The 23441-nt window shown below is 36.7% G+C and overlaps 1 protein-coding gene across 5 annotated transcripts in view; it reads right to left on the reverse strand.

Annotated features, from left to right (window-relative positions):
* LOC107601007 (protein phosphatase 1H-like) overlaps positions 1–23441 on the reverse strand; it is a 78628-nt gene that overhangs the window by 38919 nt on the left and 16268 nt on the right. For all 5 annotated transcript variants that reach the window (XM_016293023.1, XM_016293022.1, XM_016293025.1 and 2 more), the window contains 4 exons: positions 17131–17499; positions 15927–16039; positions 8735–8819; positions 5524–5642 (listed from right to left, as the gene is read on the reverse strand). In XM_016293023.1, the coding sequence (XP_016148509.1) occupies positions 5524–5642; positions 8735–8819; positions 15927–16039; positions 17131–17499 (686 nt within the window). The remainder of the gene's footprint in view (positions 1–5523; positions 5643–8734; positions 8820–15926; positions 16040–17130; positions 17500–23441) is intronic.

A 23441-nucleotide genomic window follows, 5' to 3' on the forward strand; every position in this document is an offset into this window, starting at 1 on the left:
AAAAAGTAACAAAGTAACGCATTACTTTTTTAATTTACAAGAAAATTTCTGAGTTACTTTCTCAAAAAAGTAATGCCAGTTTCCCATTTACCCATTTATTAACTGACAGCTCTCCTATCCCCATATTGGGAGAAATCGGGAGTACAGATGCGTTGTGTGCGCTGTGTGAACATGATGTTACTGTAGTTCTAGACTAAATGTGAATGTGCATTAATTCATCCCACTCACAAAAAACAGATTTAGTATTCATCAAAATGAATTAAAACAGTGAAATGCAAACTCAGAATATGACGCAAACCTGCAATAATTAAATATGTTAACACAAATGTATCTAATCCCATTTTATTAACCAATATCTTTGCTGCTGACCTTTGATGATCCAGTTCAACCATACTAATAAGCAAAAATGACTTTAGAGAAACTAACAATTGTGCTTTGTTTTTTTATTGCTGAAGAGTGTTTCTTCTCCTGCGTTCTACTGTACAGATGTGAATTTACTTTTGCTTCAGCCTGAGGTTTATTCATTACACTTTTTGGTGTGAAAGGGCTTTTATATTTGCTATAAATAGAACTTCTTATATTAAAAACAATCAAGCCCTGCTTATATTTAAAAAATAACGCAAAAGTAATGTAATGCATTACTTTCCATAAAAAGTAACTAAGTAACGTAATTAGTTACTTTTTAGGGAGTAACGCAATATTGTAATGCATTACTTTTAAAAGTAACTTTCCCCAACACTGCTTTTCTCCAATGCAACTTGTTCTCAAAACATTTAACACAGCAATCCAAACACTTCAACTTTACTGCAAAATGAAGCACTGCAATTTTTTCTAGTAATGCAATTATTAAAGTTAAATATTAACATCAAATCTCTAGGTGTTTTCTCTATTGATTATAAAACAAGTTTTTATTGCAATTCTTCAACAGGGAGTTTTGTTTTATATGTATTGTGTATATCTAAACGAAATAAAAATTGTTATCCAACACCTGCTATCACCCATGAGAAAAAACTAATTGCCCCTTTAACTTAAAATCTGTTTGTGCCACCTTTAGCAGCAAGAACTGCAAACAAACTTTTCTGATAACTACAGATCAGTCTTTTACAGCACAGTGGTGGATATTTATATATAATTGAATTACTGAATTATTGATCTTGCCTTTCATTTACATCTGGAAGAGAATTTCATTGCATTTTATCTACCCTACATATTTGCCGCGCTTGCATCATAGGAGAAAAAATTTAAGAAGTCTGAATGTTTAAAAAGCTCCTGTCTCCTAAAAAGCTCCATCTCCACAGGCCTCTTCCTTTGTGGCTGGTGATGTTGTTCTGGACCACCATGTCAACAATACTGCTGTTCCATTCAAAATAATCTTGATGGTCCACCTGAATGATCTCAAACACAAATTCTGAAAAAAATGTTTGGATATTTACAGTAAATACATTTTATTTATATTTTATTATTATTATTATTTTGCATATTCATTCTTGCTCATTGTATACTTTCCCTTTTATTATTACCCTAAAGCAATTGTGATAAATGTGTAACCAAATAGCTATCAGTTAGGGCCAATTGAAAATATACTATGTTCATTTGATCGAATGACAAATTACCGAGTTTTGTTTGTTGTGTTTGGACAAATAGTACATAAATGTTTGTGATTTGTGTAAAACATTTTTTTCAGATAATTTAAAGTATTGGTTGGTTGTATTAACTATTGTAAAAACATTTGAGAGTTTTGTGCACATTGTTTTGAGAAAATTATTTGCATGATTTGTAATTTGTATAAAATGAATGAAAATGTACAATCTGTTTAGGACAATTACAAAGTATTCAGATCACTGTGTTAACTGTTTTGAGAAGAGTGGCCTGAATTTGGAGACATGAGTTAAATCGATTGAGAAAAACTTTAATTAGTGTATTTAGTGTATAACTTTTAAAATTTTATATAGCACAAAAAATAAGAATGTACTAGACATGCACTTGCTTGTATTTAAGTATTTTTAGTGCATTCAAGTACACTTTATTTTTACCTGGGGTACCAAAACTCAAGTTTAACAGTAAGCATACTTTTAGCATAAAGTACTTGAAGTGCTATATTTTTAATGTAGAAAAAAAGTGCTATTAATGACATAGTAATAGTGTACTTGATTGTACTATTTAAAGACACCAAAAACATTTAGGTAAGTATATTATATGAAAGGAGTGTTAACATAATTACAATACATTTGAAATGAAGGATTTAATCTATAAAAATATGTGGGCAATACACTATAAATTTTGTATATATTCATCATATATTAATCTTATATTTTAAATAATTAATAATTGTATTTTCTATGTATGATGAGTATATTTACTGTAAATCTCAGGTGTCCCCAGAATGTGTCTGTGAAGTTTCAGCTAAAAATACCCCACAGATCATTTATTATTTAATTTTGAAAATGCCTATTTTGAGTGGAAGCAGTGCATGTCTTTTTAAATGCAAATGAGCTGCTGCTACCTGCCTCCCTTTTCCAGAATAAAGCAGTTTGTGCCTTTACAGCTTGTGCCTCAGATACTCTGCCAAAAAACATCTGTCTGTTTTTTTGTCTGGTGTATATCATGCTGGAATCATACCTTTTAAAGCCATATCAGTTTAAACTTCTGATATACGGTTTTCTAAGTACACACACCGAAGCACGTGCACAGAAAGCGGCTATCACACAGCATGTAAGTACTAAACTAAGTTTTTAAGTTTAAGCACTTAAACTGTTAAATAAATACACATAAGTTTATATTAAAAACACACAAGTTTGAGTGGCAGCAGCTTAAATATACAGTAAATAAATAAAAAACATCCACTGCTCTCGTCTCCTCTGAGGCTGGGACTCTAAATAGTGTTCTGTGCTCATCTTTCTTTGCTCATCTTTGCAGCCAATGACAGAACAGTTAGCATGCTTTGCTCGAACTTTTGCCATGGTGTTAAAACTGGTACACCGTTGCCGCTTGCAAAAACAGAATGGCGGTGCAGGAAACTTGCAGATTAAGGACCAGTAATATTATAATAAGATCCCCTACCTACGTCACAGGCAAGGGCATAAATTCCATCTAACATTAGGGGAGACAATAAACTAAATAAATACCTCAAGAGCAATTTTTGAAGGGGACATAAATAATACAGCCAAAATTGTACTTGTAAGGATAGATATGTGTACAAAGCATGTGTACATAGCATGGAGATAGTTTTTTAAATATGAGTTCGGTTCATAGGTTCACCACACGGTCATGTTTACTAAATTATTTTGCGTCCTACACATAGTATTTTAGGTTTTGTATGGGACTGAGGATATCTCGTATTTAGATATTCAACTGCAGCAAGTCCACTGATCTGCCACTTAACATCATATTGAGCAAAACCCAACACATCGGTAGGGCTGCAATATTAACCTAATATCACTTCACACAGGCTTATCGCCATGTTATTTGTAGTGGGTGACTTACTATCCAACAAGTATTAAACAACCTAAGCTAACCTTATAAATCACTCGTAGAAAAGTACATCGGATATCATCATTTTTTGACATGACTAATTTATTGTTTTTTTCACATGCTTGCAGAGAAAGGCTTACCAAACAAAGTTACTTAAACACAGAAAGTCAGATTTTCATGATATGTCCCTTTTAAGTATTTTACTCATACTGAAAGTAGGCTCAAAGATGCACTAGTCCTTAACACCTAAGAGACATGCGAGTGATTTGTGAGGATGTTTATTTTCTATAATCAAAATAAAACTGAACACCTCAAGATTTCAATAAATCAATATCAACACAACTGCCTCTTAATCATCTACAGACAATCAAATCTCATTGAAGCATGACTACTCAAAAAGGGCATTAGTAAACCAATATTCTTTAAGAAAGGTCTCCTCAGTATGACAGATAAATAAAATAATGTTAAGTTAAAAATCAAAGGCTTCTTGCAAAAGACGTGCTGGTTTTGGCCTCATCGCTGGCTGCAGTCATGTCCTTATCTTATATATAATACACCAGCAGCGATTCACAACTACCTGCTAATGCACTCGGATTCACATAAAGAAGCCTTGTTGACAAGTTTGTGTGAGTAAGGGCACAATGCATAAGATATAGTACCTTTAATGCCCTGTAGAAGCCAATATTAATAATAAACTGCTGCAGAAAAAGTTAGGTGCCTGAGCCATTGCATGACTCATTACAAATGTAGATGAGTAAAGAATTCATATACAGTTGAGGTCAAAAGTTTACATACACATTGCAGAATCTACAAAATGTTAATTATTTTACCAAAATAAGAGGGATCATACAAAATGCATGTTATTTTTATTTATTATTTTTGTGTATTTGAACCCTTTCCAACAATGACTGCATGATTTTGAGATTCATCTTTTGACACTGAGGATAACTGAGGGACTATTACAGAAGGGTCAAATGCTCATTGATGCTTCAGAAGGAGAAACGATGCATTAAGAGCAAGGGGGTTTAAAATTGTGTACATAAAAAAATACACAAAAATGCTGAAAAACCAAAGAATTTGTGGGACATGAAGGATTTAAGAAGAAGCTGCTGAAGAACAGCAGGCAGTTTAACTGTTCAGGACAAACAAGGGACCCATGAACAACTATCACTATCTCTTGTGGACTGTTAACGTTAACTTTTATGTGAAGTATCTTATTCAGGTTAGTACTAAATAAAACAATAACATGCATTTTGTATAATCCCTCTTATTTTGGTAAAATAATTAACATTTTGCAGATTCTGCAATGTGTATGTAATCTTTTGATCTCAACTGTACCTATTCAAAAATGTAGTGAAGTAGAGAGTAAAAGTTGCCAATACCTTTGATATTCAGTAAAACTACAAGGTAGCCAAAAATATACTCAAGTACAGTACCTATAGGAGCCATGTAAATATTCATGTGTGATGTCATGTGACTGTGGGAAAATGTGGGAGTGTCATTAATTATTTGAGAGTTAAAACACCTGTTGTGAGTGGGGGTTGTCAGGGAAAGAAGGGGGTGAGTGTGGGAGCACGCATTTTTTTGTTGACCGTATATTCAAACTTTTGCATTGATAATCTGCCGATCCTTCAAGAAATGCATGCCTCAATGTACAAGTTGTCGGTGGATAAAAGAAATCTCAAGACGCAAATTTAAAGGATGATTGACGTGTCACAAGTTATTCCCTCACTCAGCTCCTGCGGCTTTAGTTAGTTTTTAGGCCGCTACAGTACCTAATTACATGTACTCATATACTTTACACCACTGAACCACACAACAACAACAACAACTAAAAATATTAAATTTTTAACCCCTGAAAAAAAAATATCCTGGAGGAGACCATAAATTTATTAGAAATAAATATGGTTGGATTCCACTGTTGCCATTTGGAGTTTTGAAAGCAGTTTAATAAAACAAAGTTTTGATTTTTATAATAAAGGAAGCAATATTTCTTGCTACACAAACAAACACAATCGTGATGGAATATGACAGCAAATGTAATATCCTCACCAGCCAGTCATGGTGAAGTCCCGATACAACATCTTCTTGCCCACCTCCTTTCGTTGCACCCTTCTGGGGAACTCCAAGTGTGTGAACTCTCCTCCTAACAGATGGGGTTGCATGAAACCCTAAAAACAAATACAGACAGAAATAATCATCTAAAGCCCAACAGACATGGCAAACTATACCTACAAAATTATAAAACAATGATGTCAACAAAATCACTATATACATTAAATTTGACATTAACTCATTTGGATTTGATACATTATAAGTGACGGTGAATTCAAAACAATATATGCCTGTGTAAATAAGTGCTTATCTGAGGGGATTAAGAGATACCTGCAACTCTATTTTAAACAAGTACAAAAACATTTTAACAAGTAAAAAAAAAAAAAAATCATCAAGAGGGTCTAGGAACATCTGCCTGATTTAATGTCCGCACGGACAATGCATGTACAACATCACTTGTGAAAGGTGATTGTATGCAAGGACAGTATGCGGAGTTCGTCGTGGAATGCGAATGGCCGAAGTACACTTTGGGCTTTAAAAAAGGAGGTATGCTTTGGGCTTTATAATAATTTAAAGTCTTCTTGTCTGTATTTGAAGAGAAGTGTCTTTTGCTTTGTGCTCGCAAGTTATATTGCCTTAAAATTGTCTTTAACTGTCAACCATGTTATTACTATGTTAATAAATAGTGTATATATAAATAGGATACAATATTATTCTCTGTTGCCAAAGAAGTATGATCCCTTTCAGAATTGATAGCTACAGTCAATTAATCACTGGACAATTTAGCAGGTCAGTCATAAAACACTGGTTCTGTCAAAATTCCCTGTAAGTTTGAACTCTTTTAAATTGAAAGGTTGAAAAGTTTTTGCCTGGCTGCGCCATACACTATGCATCCATTGTCAGGGTTCTGTCACTTCAGTCTAGATTATTTGTAGTTTTGTGACAGAGCCCTGCACGGGCGTGGCCATCATTTCAGAAATGAGGGGGACAGAAGTGTTAATTATTATGATTTGTTTATATACAGTATATATTCCAATTTTTATCACAGAATAAGGCAGAATAGTTACTATACTGTAATAAATGCTATGTCAAATAGCATTGCATTATTCATATACTTTATTACCTGGAGATGACACACAATCGAGATGAACACACAATCGTGTGTTAAATGTCTTCACGTTTTATCAGTCCAAATGTTTCAGATTTTTATGCCCCCCACAACTTCTACGCCCATGAAGCCCTGACACTCCTGTCATGTCTTGTTTTCATATCATCTCGTCTGCAAGCCCTGTTTCTTTTTTGGCTTTTGTTTTATTTGCTTCTGTGTGCCATGTGCTCTCATGTCTATTGTCTTGACCATGCCCATCTTGTTGCCTGATTATTAGGGCCCAAGCACCGATGGTGCATGGACCTTATTGGAATTGCTCAGTTTCTTCTTCTTCTTCTTCTCCAAAATCTGTCGCATTTTTGAGGGCCTAAACATGCTTGAAAACTCATGAAACTTTGCACACGTGCCAGAAGTGGCGAAAATTTACATTTGATATGGGTTTCAGAAGTGGGTGTGGAAAATGGCTCAATAGCACCACCTATACAATTTTAATACAGGGCCCCTCAAGCTATGTTTCACATACACGTACAAAATTCGGTAGATACATGCAACACACCAATATCTACAAAAGTGTCCCCCAGTACGACGTATGAAGCCCGACAGGAAGTCTGTTATTTTTTTCTAGGCAAGTTTTGTGCAGTTTTTGCCATTTTCAGGCGTTGTATTTAAACAAACTCCTTCAACAGATCAACACCAAATTTGGTCAGTGTAATCTAAAGCCCTTTATGACATTAAATTGCAAAGATCTTGAGTTTTCATTGAAGGGGATGTCTGTGGTGGCCTGACAAACTTAGATGTTTCGCCATGAAACAGGAAGTTGTTAAAATTCAGGCAGACATGTCCGATCTGCCCCAAACTTCACATGCTTCATAAGAGTCCTGTCCTGAACATATGCCCATGCCCATATTCAGTTACAGTCATAGCGCCACCTGTTAGCAACAGGAAGTGGCATGCTTTATGCTCTAATGAACTCCTCCTAGAGATTTAATGACATCGACATTATGTTTGGTTAGTCTACTCTACTCTAAAGGCCTTTGCAATGTCAGAATCCAAAGATCTTGATTTTTCGTTAAAGAGTGTGTCCTTGGCAACCTGACAAAGTTCCATGTTTCGTCATGGAAAAGGAAGTTGTTGTAAGGAAGTTGTTGTAAAATGTCCGATCTGCCCCAAACTTCACTTCACGATAAGTGTCCTGGCCTGAACACATCTAAAGGCCAATATACAGTTATAGTCATAGTGCCACCTGTTGGCAACAGGATATGTCATGTTTTACACTAACTCAAACATACCATGTTCAATCTGCACCAAACTTCATATGTTTGATCTGTCCTGGCTTGAAGACTTCTACATGCCAATATTCAGTTATAGTCATAGCGCCACCAGCTTGCAGCAGAAAGTTTGGCACATATAAATCACTTTGACATATTCCTCCTATATTTACCACTTTAAATGCATATTGCTGACCGTTTGCTGTTTTCCTAAAGCCGTGGCAGTGAGCCCGGGTGTGAGGGCCCTTTCAACTTTGCTTGCAGCTTTAATTGTTGCCCCACCTGTTGTCCTTCGTTACCCTCCATGTTTGCTTCCTGTTTATTCTCCTTGTGTTTGCAGTCTTGTGCCAGAACATCATTGAATGTGCCCTTGTTGGTTCCTATCTTGTCCCGCCCTTCCTGATCCTGCCTCGCCTTGCCTTGCTGTGCCCTGTCCTGGCCTGTCTGCCTTGTTTCCCTTGGGGTAGTTTTTGTTTTGTTTTATTATTATTAAAGAGTCCAGACTTCCTGCAAGTGAGTCCATTCAACCAACCCTGACATCCATAGTTCAGAGTGGCATTCATTCATAGAGTCAGAGCATCAGCATTCTGTAAAGGAGTTGAACTTTCTACTTCCCACTTAGTATTAGTAAACCATTTAAAAGGTCAAGGGCTTTAACACTTTTTATAATATCTTTTAAAATATTTATGAGAGGCATAAGACAATTTATAATCATAAAAAGATTAATATAATAACAATAATAATATTATAAGATTATGTCAAAGAATTTGGTTTCCTTGACATAGAGTGTAAATAGTTAAAAGATAAAAGAGCAAAAGATATTGCAACTTACAAGGAACTGAAGTCTTTGTCTCTCTGACTCAGGGGTAAACTCTGTGGACATAGGAATTATCTCTCCATTTCTAATTATAATGGCTCTGAGGAATAAAACACACACACACACACGCATATATGTACATATAAGAAAATGATCAAATCTGTATAAATGTGCATAAATGTTTCATACGAGGGCTGTCGGGAAAGTATCTAGCCATGGAATATGAAAAATAGACATTTATCAAAGAAGATACAAGAGATATTGTACACAGGACAATAACACTTCAGACACCTTCAAAGTAGACATCTTGGGACCTCACACAGTTCTCCCAGCATCTCTTCCACTGTTCAAAACACTCTGCAAAATCCTTTGTTGGAATCGGCAACAGCGGCCTCGTTATATTTTCCTGAATCCCATCGAAGGTCTGAAATGTCTTCCCTTTCAAAGGTGATTTTAGTTTTGAGAAAAGCCAGAAATTGCAGGGTGCTAAATCTGGGCTGTTACCTGGGTGATTTGATGTTTCACCAAAAAACTGTGCATGAGATGTGATGCATGGGTGGGCGCATTGTCGTGATGAAGCTGCCAATCACAGGGTTGCCAACTTTTAAATTCAGTTTGGAGCTGCCGGCTCCAGGAATGGGCAGAGGTGGGCTAAACCCAGGGCTGGATTGGTAATCGGGCATACCGGGCGTTTTCCCGGTGGTACGACGCACTTAAGGGGCCGACAGAAGTTTTTGTTTGTTTGTTTGTTTGTTTTTGCCGAGGACCATCACGCACGACAGCGAGCAGCCAGAGGCCCATTGGTTTGTCTCCTGTATTGACAGCGTAAACATCCAATCACAATGCGCTATAGACAAAGCGATGAAGTATTTTGCTCCGCCTATATAAAGATCGCTTCACCCCAACTTCTTCCTCGTCGGCTTTTCCCACGTTTTCGTGCCCCCTCAGATTTCTGAGCCAAATGGATTTCAAATGCAGCTTCCAAAAGACAAAAAATAGCCGAATAATTTTTTTTTATATGTGATACAATCACACCGGTGTGATTAGATCGTTTAGTGCGGCACAGCATCAGCTGCTATGCAAATCGGCATTCGCGCTTTGGCTGGCACTGAGCCAGAGACAGAAGCGTTTGTACAGCGCTGCATTATAACCAATCACACACGAGTCTGTTGAGCTTATGAATGCAATGGGTAATCAGAGACGTTCCGATGAGTCATCGCTGAAACGCGGTGTTTTGTTCACTTGCTCGCTGACTGTGCAGATGTGCATACGAATGTAAGATATTCATTTCACAGTGTAAACAGCTTCAGTGATTTAAATGGGAGTTTTTGAGAGTGCCTGAACTCTGGCTAGACTGAAGTGAAAATGTTCTTTGATAATTTAAATGTTCTTTGCTCTCTATAAAATGAAAATGTTATAGCCTAAGATAGTAGCCTAACTTACAATATTGTTATCAAATTCACATTAAATACAAAGTCAGTCGTGTTAAAAATATTTTATGGCATGACACCCATATCTGGTTGGCCTATTTAAGTAAAAAGTCTGGGTTTTATGTGTAGTTAATAGATTACACTGTTACTCTACTTTGTCACCCACAAATAACAATCTGGTACAAAAACGCATTTACTTACACATGTTTGAGAATCGAGATATTTCCTGATACACTTTTGGAAATATTTCGAATAAAAAGGAAAAAATAAAAATAAAACATGATATTACGGGGAATTTGTGAGTTACGGGGAGTTTAATAGGCTACATGAATATGTATCATAGCCAACCACTGAAATTATCTGAGTGGTTTTAATGTTTTAAAAAACCCGCTCATAATAGCCTAACGTGCATGGACGGGGCAAGAGCATACTTATAAGCATCTAAAATGCATGTAGACTATACAGTTCAGTTGAAAGCTTACCCCTTTTGGATTGCTGTTAATGCTTAATGTAAGAATGAAAACTGAAAGTAAAGAGTTTGTGCAGTGAAAGTTGCGTTCGTTTCAACAAGCATCTCTTCCACTGTTCAAAACACTCTGCAAAATCCTTTGTTGGAATCGGCAACAGCGGCCTCGTTATATTTTCCTGAATCCCATCGAAGGTCTGAAATGTCTTCCCTTTCAAAGGTGATTTTAGTTTTGAGAAAAGCCAGAAATTGCAGGGTGCTAAATCTGGGCTGTTATCTGGGTGATTTGATGTTTCACCAAAAAACTGTGCATGAGATGTGATGCATGGGTGGGCGCATTGTCGTGATGAAGCTGCCAATCACAGGGTTGCCAACTTTTAAGTTCAGTTTGGAGGCTAGACTGAAGTGAAAATGTTCTTTGATAATTTAAATGTTCTTTGCTCTCTATAAAATGAAAATGTTATAGCCTAAGATAGTAGCCTAACTTACAATATTGTTATCAAATTCACATTAAATACAAAGTCAGTCGTGTTAAAAATATTTTATGGCATGACACCCATATCTGGTTGGCCTATTTAAGTAAAAAGTCTGGGTTTTATGTGTAGTTAATAGATTACACTGTTACTCTACTTTGTCACCCACAAATAACAATCTGGTACAAAAACGCATTTACTTACACATGTTTGAGAATCGAGATATTTCCTGATACACTTTTGGAAATATTTCGAATAAAAAGGAAAAAATAAAAATAAAACATAAGCCTATATCAGTTATACAGTATACAGTTCAGTTGAAAGCTTACCCCTTTTGGATTGCTGTTAATGCTTAATGTAAGAATGAAAACTGAAAGTAAAGAGTTTGTGCAGTGAAAGTTGCGTTCGTTTCAACAGGCTCGACTGTATAAGAAACGTAGCGTTCCCCGACATAAACGACCAGCAATATCCAGTGATGCAAACTATTCAACCTTTTTTTTGTCAAATTCCACGGTTTTGAATGGAAAGTAGGTCTGCCATTTACATGATACATCATGTAATTTATAATTGATTATGACAATAGCATTGTTCTGTTTTGCGTTTTCAACAATACAACTGAAATTGAATAGGTGCATATTTTAAAATAAAAATATTATTTGCAGTTCACAGCATTTTTCTTTTATTAGCTGAATGCAATGTGCGCTGAATTCACGCGGAGCTTCAGTCTGTTGCAGAAAAGCAGCAGAGGCTGACAACGAGCGAAAACGGGCACAAATATTTGTGCGCTATTACGGGGAATTTGTGAGTTACGGGGAGTTTAATAGGCTACATGAATATGTATCATAGCCAACCACTGAAATTATCTGAGTGGTTTTAATGTTTTAAAAAACCCGCTCATAATAGCCTAACGTGCATGGACGGGGCAAGAGCATACTTATAAGCATCTAAAATGCATGTAGACTATACAGTTCAGTTGAAAGCTTACCCCTTTTGGATTGCTGTTAATGCTTAATGTAAGAATGAAAACTGAAAGTAAAGAGTTTGTGCAGTGAAAGTTGCGTTCGTTTCAACAGGCTCGACTGTATAAGAAACGTAGCGTTCCCCGACATAAACGACCAGCAATATCCAGTGATGCAAACTATTCAACCTTTTTTTTGTCAAATTCCACGGTTTTGAATGGAAAGTAGGTCTGCCATTTACATGATACATCATGTAATTTATAATTGATTATGACAATAGCATTGTTCTGTTTTGCGTTTTCAACAATACAACTGAAATTGAATAGGTGCATATTTTAAAATAAAAATATTATTTGCAGTTCAGATTGATTACTTTACAAAAATTCTTATTCTTGTTCTTTTACTGTTTTTTTTTTTTAATTCCCCTAAATCCATTTAAAGCCTTTATTTATTTAGTTTCTTTAAATAAATACTATTACCATGGTGGCCTGGTCTTTATATTTTCCTAAAAAAATTGAATGCAGTTTGAATTGAATGCAGTTGAATGCCTTTTAAATTTCTCATTTAAAAATATAGTGTTTAATCATGTTTAAATATTTATTCAAATGAAGAACTTAAAAATAAGTAAGCAGGTATGACCTGCAATATTCTAGATATATTTAGTAAAGAGCCATACGGGTAAACCATGGCATTACAAATGAAAATGCTTTTTTTCTGACCACAAAATGACTCTAATTTGCCTCTTTGCTTAGGAATTTAAAACCCTTTTCTCTATTTTAACCTTAAATACTACACTAATTGTAATATGAGTAATAGAAATATTAGAAAAAAATATTTTAAGTCATTAATGGACCATAATTATTGCACAAATAGTACTTAGTACCAAATTCCCCGACATAAACGACCAGCAATATCCAGTGATGCAAACTATTCAACCTTTTTTTTGTCAAATTCCACGGTTTTGAATGGAAAGTAGGTCTGCCATTTTATTGAATGCAGTTTGAATTGAATGCAGTTGAATGCCTTTTAAATTTCTCATTTAAAAATATAGTGTTTAATCATGTTTAAATATTTATTCAAATGAAGAACTTAAAAATAAGTAAGCAGGTATGACCTGCAATATTCTAGATATATTTAGTAAAGAGCCATACGGGTAAACCATGGCATTACAAATGAAAATGCTTTTTTTCTGACCACAAAATGACTCTAATTTGCCTCTTTGCTTAGGAATTTAAAACCCTTTTCTCTATTTTAACCTTAAATACTACACTAATTGTAATATGAGTAATAGAAATATTAGAAAAAAATATTTTAAGTCATTAATGGACCATAATTATTGCACAAATAGTACTTAGTACCAAAATATCTCCTCAAAATATTAAATAAATATTATTGAACTAAAATATACACTTATTTAATTGAAAAATAGTTAAGTTGTATGGTCACATTATAAGTAAGCAATAATTGAGGGTTAAAAAAAAAACAGAATAAAGATGATACTGTAAATGTCATCGACGTAATAAACAATGCATAATATGCTGTAATGTTTACCAAAACAATTGCTGCAAATGTGACGTGACATGTGACATGTGGCCAAGCATGGTGACCCATACTCGGAATTAGTGCTCTGCATTTACCCACCAAAAAATGCCAGGGCCGATTTTTTGTCCCAGTCCAGCCCTGGCTAAGCCCACCCAAATGACAGTCTTGCCCAGCCAATCAGAATTAGATAAAGACTGCGTACATTTTTTTATGCAGTGATCAAAATCAATCTGAAGTGGACTGTATTTTAAGAAATTTAAGATATAGTTGTAGACTGCCCCAACAATAATAAAATAACACCAGAAAATTGCAGCATTTTTCTTTTATTAGCTGAATGCAATGTGCGCTGAATTCACGCGGAGCTTCAGTCTGTTGCAGAAAAGCAGCAGAGGCTGACAACGAGCGAAAACGGGCACAAATATTTGTGCGCTATTACGGGGAATTTGTGAGTTACGGGGAGTTTAATAGGCTACATGAAAGCAGTTGGGGGTTTGGTGCCTTGCTCAAGGGCACCTCAGTCGTGGTATTGAAGGTGGGAGAGAGCGCTGTACATTCACTTTTGGGTTATGAGTACATTCACCTTTGGGTTATGAGTCCGACTCTCTAACCATTAGGCCACAACTTCCCTGTACATTATACAAATACCTGTATAATGAAGCTGTCGTCTATCCTACATAAGCCCATTCAAATGTATTGTCAACGCTGGTTTGTTTGGAGAGCTCTATGGATCACGTGACCGCGTGGCGGTGCCGGCGAGATCAAAGCTTGTCGCAACTCTGTTTTTCAATAGCTCTGGCTTTAAATTAGACATATTATGCCCCTTGTTACAATATATAATATAAGTCTCTGGTGTCCCCAGAATGTGTCTGTGAAGTTTCAACATCGTACACCCCTAAGCTGGAGACTGCCCCAACAATTATAAAATAACACCAGAAAATTGCAGAATTTTTCTTTTATTAGCTGAATGCAAGGCGTGCTGAAGGCGGCTTCAGTCTGTTGCAGAAAAGCAGAGGCTGACAATGAGCGAAAAATGGGCAGAAATATTTGCACGCTATTACGGGGAATTTGTGAGTTACGGGGAGTTTAATAGGCTACATGAATATGTATCATAGCCAACCACTGAAATTATCTGAGTGGTTTTAATGTTTTAAAAAACCCGCTCATAATAGCCTAACGTGCATGGACGGGGCAAGAGCATACTTATAAGCATCTAAAATGCATGTAGACTATACAGTTCAGTTGAAAGCTTACCCCTGCGGAAGCAGAAACACGCTGTTTTTCAGGCCTGTCTCTTTAAATGCAAATGAGCTGCTGCTCCCCGCCCCCTTTTCCAGAATAGAGCTGCGCCTTTACAGGTCGGACCTGCTAAAACATCTGTTTTTGTTTTGATTATCATGTTTATCGTGCTGAAATCATGCGTTTTAACCATACGAGTAAATTTCTGCTATACGTTTTCTGAGTGCACATATCCGAAGCACATGGACAGAAAGCGGCCACCACACAGCATGTGAGTACTAAACTAATTTCTCATTCACACACAAGTTTAAATTAAAAACACACACGAGTAACAAAAACAGTCGGTTATGTCTGTGAAGGTAAACTGTTGGGAAATAAATCGCAGGTTTATTTTAGATCTGTGTGGCAGCAGCAATATACAGTAAATAAATCAATAAATTCACGGCTTTCTTGTCTCCTCTGAGGCTGGGACTGTAAATAGTGTTCTGTGCTCGTCTGTGTAGCCAAAGACAGAACAGTTAGCATGTTTTGCTCAAACTTTCTCCATGGCATTAGAACTGGAACACCATTTGTCGCTTGCAAAAACACAGTGACGGCGCTGTGGGTGTATTACATTTACAGATTAAGGGGCAGTAATACTAGAATGAGATCCCTTTGCCACATCACCAAGGGAGCGAAATCAGATGCGCTCGTTTTCTCAGACGCTTAGAGAAAAAGGCTTACCAAAACAAAGCTACTGGGTTAATCTTTTTCATGATATGTCACCTTCATTTTACAACTTACGCCACATTAAGTGCGCCAAAAAGGTATTTTTTGTTTGAATTTGGTATTAAAACTTACAGAATTTGAAAGCTGATACTTTGTTTCACATTGCAAGCATGGTTGCCAATTTGGCATGAGATTTACATGGGCAGAGTGACAGCGTAGACTGAGCCAGGAAGCATGTGTCTCACGTGAATGCCTGAAAATTGGCAACCCTGCAATCACCAGCTGCTCATAGCTGCGGCTGTTTTCACTGTAGGCTATTACATCTCATATTTTTCATATTACATGGGTGGATACTTTCCAGACAGTCCTTATATATAGCCCTATATATCTTACCTGCTGTCTCCAGCATTAGCAACATACAGCTTTCCCAGCAGGAAGACCACTACAAGCACAGTGCAGCCACCAGAGATATTGTATATAGCCTTCTCTGTCTCGATTTGGGCATCCTGAAATAAACACAGATGCATAGAGACATGGAGATGAAGTAAAGAAAACTATTTGACAAAACTATTATAAAATATCTAATATATGCACACATGTGGCCACACATCAACTGAACTCTATATTAAAGCATCAAAAATACAGTATACATTTAATAAGAAATGTTATGTTGCAAAACATTTTAATGCTATTTTTGTAATTACTATTAGCAGGAAATTAAAATATTTACTGAACAATGTTGTCTTTTACCATATTGTTTTTGCTATAAGCAAGAAGAGACATGAGATCAGGCTTACAGTGATTTTCCCATGGTTGAGGTGTATTTAGTTCTCTAGCTAGTAATAGTACACTATGCTGCCATCTATGTGGTTCTTTTGTGGTTCAGTTTTATGTAAATTACACTGATACCTGTGAGTGAGATTAGTCTATACAAGAGGTCTAATTTTTCCACTTTGTTTATGTGGTACCACTTTTTTTGTTAGTTGTATTATTTTATTTTTACCTTTGGCAAACTATTTATTTATTATTTTACCTTTGATTGTGATATGTCATGTTGCTGATGACAATAACTTTTCAACTCTTCAGTAAGAGACAAAGGCTTTCAAGAACTTTAAAGTTCAAGTTTGTTTCGGACAAGATCAAGTGATGACACATAAGTTAGTTTTGTCCATCCATTTCTATAAATTTAACTTACTGTAACAAGCATCACAATGACAGGGTTATGAGCCAGTCACAGCTAGGTAGAGGCACTGCCTCTTCACATGCGACTTTTCATCTATATCTGGCTGTTTCTCCCTCACATTAACTACACACAATTTTTTTTCTCATCCAAATTGTATCTAGGAAGCACTCTTTGCCCGTTTGTTCTTTTAGGAAAACATTACTGTAATATGGTTTAAAAGTTAAGCATTAAAGTAAATCCAAATTTCAATACAATATATATTTAAAAATTTTATTATATATGTAATAACTTACATTTTAAATATTTACATTTTATACAGCTGTTTCAAACTCCTTTCTGTTGAAAAGTGTAACTCAAACCAAACTCAAACCACATCCTGTACTTTTGTGGAAACTACACAGAACTGGACCTCACCATTTCCTTGAAGGCATTCTCCAAGGCACCAATCACAAGGCTTTCATGTTGGACCTTCTTCTCCACAAAGAACCGTGTTGGAGGGGTGCACGGAGAGCCAGGGGCACCAGTGGCACCGCGTAGGGAAGCAGCCCGGGTGAGAGCCCTTTGTGTGCCTGGGGATGGATGGTAGTTGGGTTCTTCACCCAATACAGTTGGGGGAAGAGACGCCAAGTTAGTCAGGACCTCCAGAACACCTTGGAGCTGCTCCACAATATGTTGGTGTAGCAGTCTGGAAGCCACCACTGCCGCTCCTGAGCCAGCGTGACCATCAAACAGAGCCCAGTAATGGAAGACCAGCCCTTCTGAGTCTTGTGGAAAAATACAATCCTAGATATTACAACAGAGCAAACAGCAGCTGCTTAGCAATTTCCCCGCAATTTGTGGTTTATAGTTATTTTAGAACAGCTAAGGGACATTGTTAGGCATGACGTGGATGGGGGGCCTACAACCCCTTTTGCTATTCTAAATCACATTAAACCAGAGTTTCATGGGGTTTACTTATTAAAATGGTTACATCATACACTTTGCAAAATAGGTTGACAGATGTGTGTTTATAGAGTATTTCACGACAACTGTAAACAACTGGATCTATTCATTTTTATAAAAGCCTTTTTCAATTGCAGGAACTTTCTAAAAAAAATCCTCTGGACATTGCATTTTTTGCATTATAATTAGGCAATTATATTCTGATTATTTGTTTTATGACCAGCACATACACGTTCCAAAACATATCAATCTTAATAATGTTTTCATTATACATGCTGTTTTCATGATACACTCTGCACCTTGGAAAAATTATTAGAAAATATGAGATTAGTTTCCATTGTTATGTTGAAGATGCTATATATTTCTTCTAAAAATGTCTAATACATCCAAGTTAACAGAGCATGTTTACGACATTAAATACTGGATGAGCGGTATTAAATTCTGATAAAATAAAGATATTATTCATTGGACCAAAATGCTGTACACATAAGTTTTGCATTAAGGTTGTATTTTTACTTCTTCCTTTACAGTTAAAGACCTAAGTGTCATAGACAGCAACTAGTCTTTTGAAAATCAAAACATTGCCAAGTTATGGAAAAAGTTACCTGTTTCAGATGCAGAAAGGCTAGTTCATGCATTCATATTCTCAAGACTGGATTATTGTAATGCGCTACTAGGTGGTGTCCTGCATCTTCAATGAATAAGCACAGTTCTGGTTTATTGAACTCTTCTGAAAGCATTTACAACATTTTTGCTATAACATGATGAGATTAACTAATCATGAAAATGGTTGATTATAACATTATATTTAGATAAACTCCCATTACATGAAAGGTTGTAGACTACTGCTGATCACAGCCATGCCTGTTTAGCACACAAATCTTGTCACTGCAGCCTGACTTCCTCATTCTCATGAATGCTTTTATCATAACTAACACAATGCAAACATAATGTAAATAGGAGACTCATTGTGCAGTGTAGACAATGTCAATGATTATAACTAGAGTTTTGACAAGATTTTAGTACTCAGTCACTGATAAACTTGTGACTGACAGCTCAAGTGATTATAAAGATTTCAGTATATAATTTAATTTAAACTTAAATAACATAATTTCCAAGCTACATAGAGGAAGTGTGAGGTTGACCATTTATAATCACTGGCTTGATTTAATGATGCATAAACAGCAATAAACAATTTTGCGACAAAGAATATTTGACTGTACACGAGTCCTTGCATATTAAAAAGCACTGTTCACAAATCAGCCATTAGTATTAACATGGTTATTTACAGTCACATTTCTCATGTGTTCCCTAGGATTCCCACACTTAAGTTTTTTCAACTATTTTGTTTTGCATTCGGTTCGAAAAATGTCCATGTTCTCATATTCTGTGTTTATGTGTTTGTATTAGTTCCCATACTAATTATGTTCACTTGGGTCTTATTCAGGAGGCATAGATCTGTGCAAGCAGTGTTTCACCGATGTATTCATCTCTATTATGTTAATAAAAATGCAGAAGTAGAAAGCTATTAAAATACGTTTTGGCAGATTGGTCTCAGTAAATGTTTGTGGATAATTCAATAAATGTTTTTGGACTAACAATGAAATTTAAGTTATGAAACTTAGTTGATTTTAATAGTAGAATTACTTTTTATTTGTTAATTTCTTGACCATGTACATTTTTTTAAAATCACTATAACCCCTTTAGTAATAAAATATCATAATTTGTTTATAATTAAGCTAATTCAGCAATCCTTATGGAATATATATATAAACAAATGAATGAAGCACCAATGTAAAAGAGCTCTAAAAAGGTCTTTTAAACATTTATTCTTAAGTCTTAGTATTAAGTTACAACAAATTCTATAAAATATTTTTATCTGAACCTAAACAAACATTTAATTTTATAGCATACAAACTACAAAAAATGTTGGCCACTGTTGTCTGATGTCTTACTGAATTACAACAATCATCATAATTTGTTTATAATTAAGCTAATTCAGCAATCCTTATGGAATATATATATATAAACAAATGAATGAAGCACCAATGTAAAAGAGCTCTAAAAAGGTCTTTTAAACATTTATTCTTAAGTCTTAGTATTAAGTTACAACAAATTCTATAAAATATTTTTATCTGAACCTAAACAAACATTTAATTTTATAGCATACAAACTAAAAAAAATCCAAATGAATAGTGGTGAAAATAGTATTGAGACATCAGGTGCACATCTTCTTTGTTGCATGCATTATGATACACTAACACAAACAAAAACATTTGTATTAACAAACATGTCTCTAATTGCACAAATCACTGCACATACACTTAATTTTGAAATTTGCAGATAAGGCATAAAAGGTAAGACACATTTGCAACATTTAGACATTAAACATTTATTTACATTTATTTTAAAATGTGTATAAGTAGTATTTATAAAGTTTTAGCTTTTAGTTTTGGATCTGTTTTTAGTTGTTTTAATACTACAATTGATTGCTTCTGTTGTCCTCATTTGTAAATCGCTTTGGATAAAAGCATCTGCTAAATTACTAAATAAATAAATACATTTATCAAGTTTATGGATAATTAGGCATGTATTGTTTTTAATTTTGAGACTCTAATTTCATCCAGTAGCAGGGGTAAGCTGACTAGGTACATGCATTCTCAGAAAAAAAAAGATACAAAAGCTGTCACTGAGGCACAACTAATATGTAAAATTGAGTTACTAATATGTAAATTTTAAGTACTAATTGTCACGCTTACGTGCTGGAATTAAGACAGAAGAGCATACACGTTGAAGATAATCTTAATTATTCTTAATAAATCCACAGGGAAAAATGAAGGGAATATCCACACATGAAGGATAACCACATGCAATAACCGACAACTCAAAGAACTAAAGGAAGGGAATTTATACAAACGGAATGTTTTGTACAAATACAAACTAATGACTAATTAACAAGACACAAGTGAAAGGAGGTTAACTACTAAAGTGTAGCGTCTGGACCAATCAGACACACCATTTTTCATTTGATTTAACAAATCAATTATTCATTAGATTAACAAATCGTCACAGTCCCCTCACCCAATAAACTGGATGCCAGGATGTCTGCCACCAGGCCCCCCCGGTTACCATGGCAACCCTGACACCAGATACATTTATGACCTCCTGGAATTTAGGTGGAGAAAATCACTGCCTTGTCCATAAGGAAAATCCACAAGGGATGGACTTTTCTTTGCTAATTAATTAATTAATAGGAAAACCTTTCTTTGAATGAACACACATGATCCTTCAGGTCATTGTGTATATTATTGTCATCGTGTATTTTGTCTTTGAGATTGTATACTGTTTTATGCAACATATTAGTGTTCTAAGAATCTTTATTAGTTTGTCTCTAATTTCATCCAGTAGCAGGGGTAAGCTGACTAGGTACATGCATTCTCAGAAAAAAAAAGATACAAAAGCTGTCACTGAGGCACTACTAATATGTAAAATTGAGTTACTAATATGTAAATTTTAAGTACTAATTGTCACGCTTACGTGCTGGAATTAAGACAGAAGAGCATACACGTTGAAGATAATCTTAATTATTCTTAATAAATCCACAGGGAAAAATGAAGGGAATATCCACACACCTTGGAATTTCTGCTTTTCTCATTGGACAAGCCCACCTTGAGAGGCGTGACTCTTCCGAGATCTTAAAGGCCCCGCTCCAGGGACTCGCCCGGGTTTCGGTGGTTCTGTTAGGTTTCGATAAGATGTGAGCTCCAACGCTCCAGAACATCCTAAGTTTGTGCGCCAGGCCTTCGGCCTCGATCATGCAGATTTATGCTACAAGCTTTTGTAGAATTGTACAGTAAGGAAGTTATTTCCCTTAACCAGGAAATTAACGTTCTTAGAATTGACAAGACAGTTGACCCTGAGAGGTCAGCTAAATATCTACAGCGGATCTAAAATATTCATAATTAATTATAACTAGTTATGATTAATTATTCATATTTCCCATGAGCTGATTCGTTACAAAAGACACAATGAGTACAGGAACAGGAACGACCAAATATGGGCACATGAGGGAGAAAAACAGAACCAAATGCCCAATACTGTGACACTAATATATACCCTTAAAATACCGCCCCAGTGACAGCTTTTGTGCTTTTTAAGGCCCTGTGTGGTTCAGTCCCAAAGATATATGGATCTCAATTTGGCTCCAAGAGTAAATTGTTTAATTGTACACATACTGAGTGGTCAAGAACAAAATGTGGGTACACTTTTTAAAGAAGAATGTATGAGAACCAATGATAGAAATGTATCTTGTTTCCCTCTATCAAAACAACTGCATGGAAAAAAAACCTGTCTACATACCATAAATATTATTTTTCCAAAGGTTGCATGCCTTTAACTCAAGAAATATTAAAATAGCTCAATATCATTTTAAATTCTGTTTTTTCAAAACAAATAGTATTGAAAATAGAAATGTATCTTGTTTCACTCTATCAAGACAATTGCATAGAACCTGTCTGAATGCCAAAAATTTCCTTTTTCCAAAGTCTTTGTGTCTGTTACTCAAGAAGCATTAAATATCTCAATATGATTTTAGGTCCTGGTTCTGTCATGGTCACGGTGTGTGGAGGCAGGCAGGATGACGAGGACGACAAGGATCTTTAATGTAGCGACAACAAGGCAGAGACAGACACACACTCAGGGTAACAGTCACAATAACCGACAAACTAGAACACAAGAGACAGGAACAGATATAGGGCAGTTAACGAGGGACAGACAGGTGAGCACAATGAGGTGAATAACTAATAGTTAAACGGGCTAAACCAACACAAGGGGAAGAAACCACAACAAACAGTCCACAGGGGTGTTAGATTACTCCCCCCTCCCGGAAGGTGCGTCCTCGCACCGTAGAAACAGAGGGAGGGGCGGAGGGGGACAAGGCAGTGGATGTGAGATGGTGACAGGGGAAGGCAAAGGGCTGGCAGGCAGAGCAGACAGGTGGAGGTTTCGGCGGAGGACGGACCTCCAGGAGGAGGACGGCTAACAGAGTCCAGGGAGGTGACGATGGAGGCAGGAGCCAGGGAGACGACAGGAGGGAACCAGAGCAGGAGGAGGAGCCAGGTGGGACCCTAGCGGCCCACGGTGGAGCCGAAGGAGGGAGGAGCCATGGAGGAGGAATATCCCCAGTCCAGCCCAGGAAGAGCTCCTGATGTTTCGTTTAGCCCAGAAAGGGCGGCGGAGCAGGTGGAGGAGGAGCCCGAGGCGGAGACGGAGAGCCAACGAGCCAGGGGGATGCCGAGGATCCGGGGGGCCAGGGTGGAGCCGAGGGCTCTGGCGACCAAGGCGGAGGCGGAGGCGGAGACCCAGAGATCCGCAGCGGAGCCGGAGCGACTGAGGACCAAGGTGGAGCTGACGGGAGGAAGGAGCCCAACGGAGCCAGTAGGACAGAGCGACGAGGCGCAGCCAGAGGAGAGGAGTCCAGAGGCGATGCCCGACCAAAGCGGAGCCGGAGGGATGAGGGAGCACGGTGGAGCTGGGTCTACGGACTGAGGCAGAGTCCGGGCCTCGGAGGCGGAGGGAGACACCGACCATGGTGACGCTGGAGGAGGCCGGAGCGGGTGGGAATTTTTGAGGAGCGGGCATTGGAGAGAGCTCTTGGGCTGGAGCCCTTCCTGGGCGGAACTGGGGATCAGGAGCCCTTCCTGGGCTGGACTGGGGATCAGGATCCCTTCCTGGGCTGAACGAAACATCAGGAGCCCTTCCTGGGCTAAACGAAACATCAGGAG

Source organism: Sinocyclocheilus grahami, unplaced genomic scaffold (genome assembly GCF_001515645.1).
Source record: "Sinocyclocheilus grahami isolate Dianchi unplaced genomic scaffold, SAMN03320097.WGS_v1.1 scaffold296.1, whole genome shotgun sequence".
Lineage (NCBI taxonomy): Eukaryota > Metazoa > Chordata > Actinopteri > Cypriniformes > Cyprinidae > Sinocyclocheilus > Sinocyclocheilus grahami.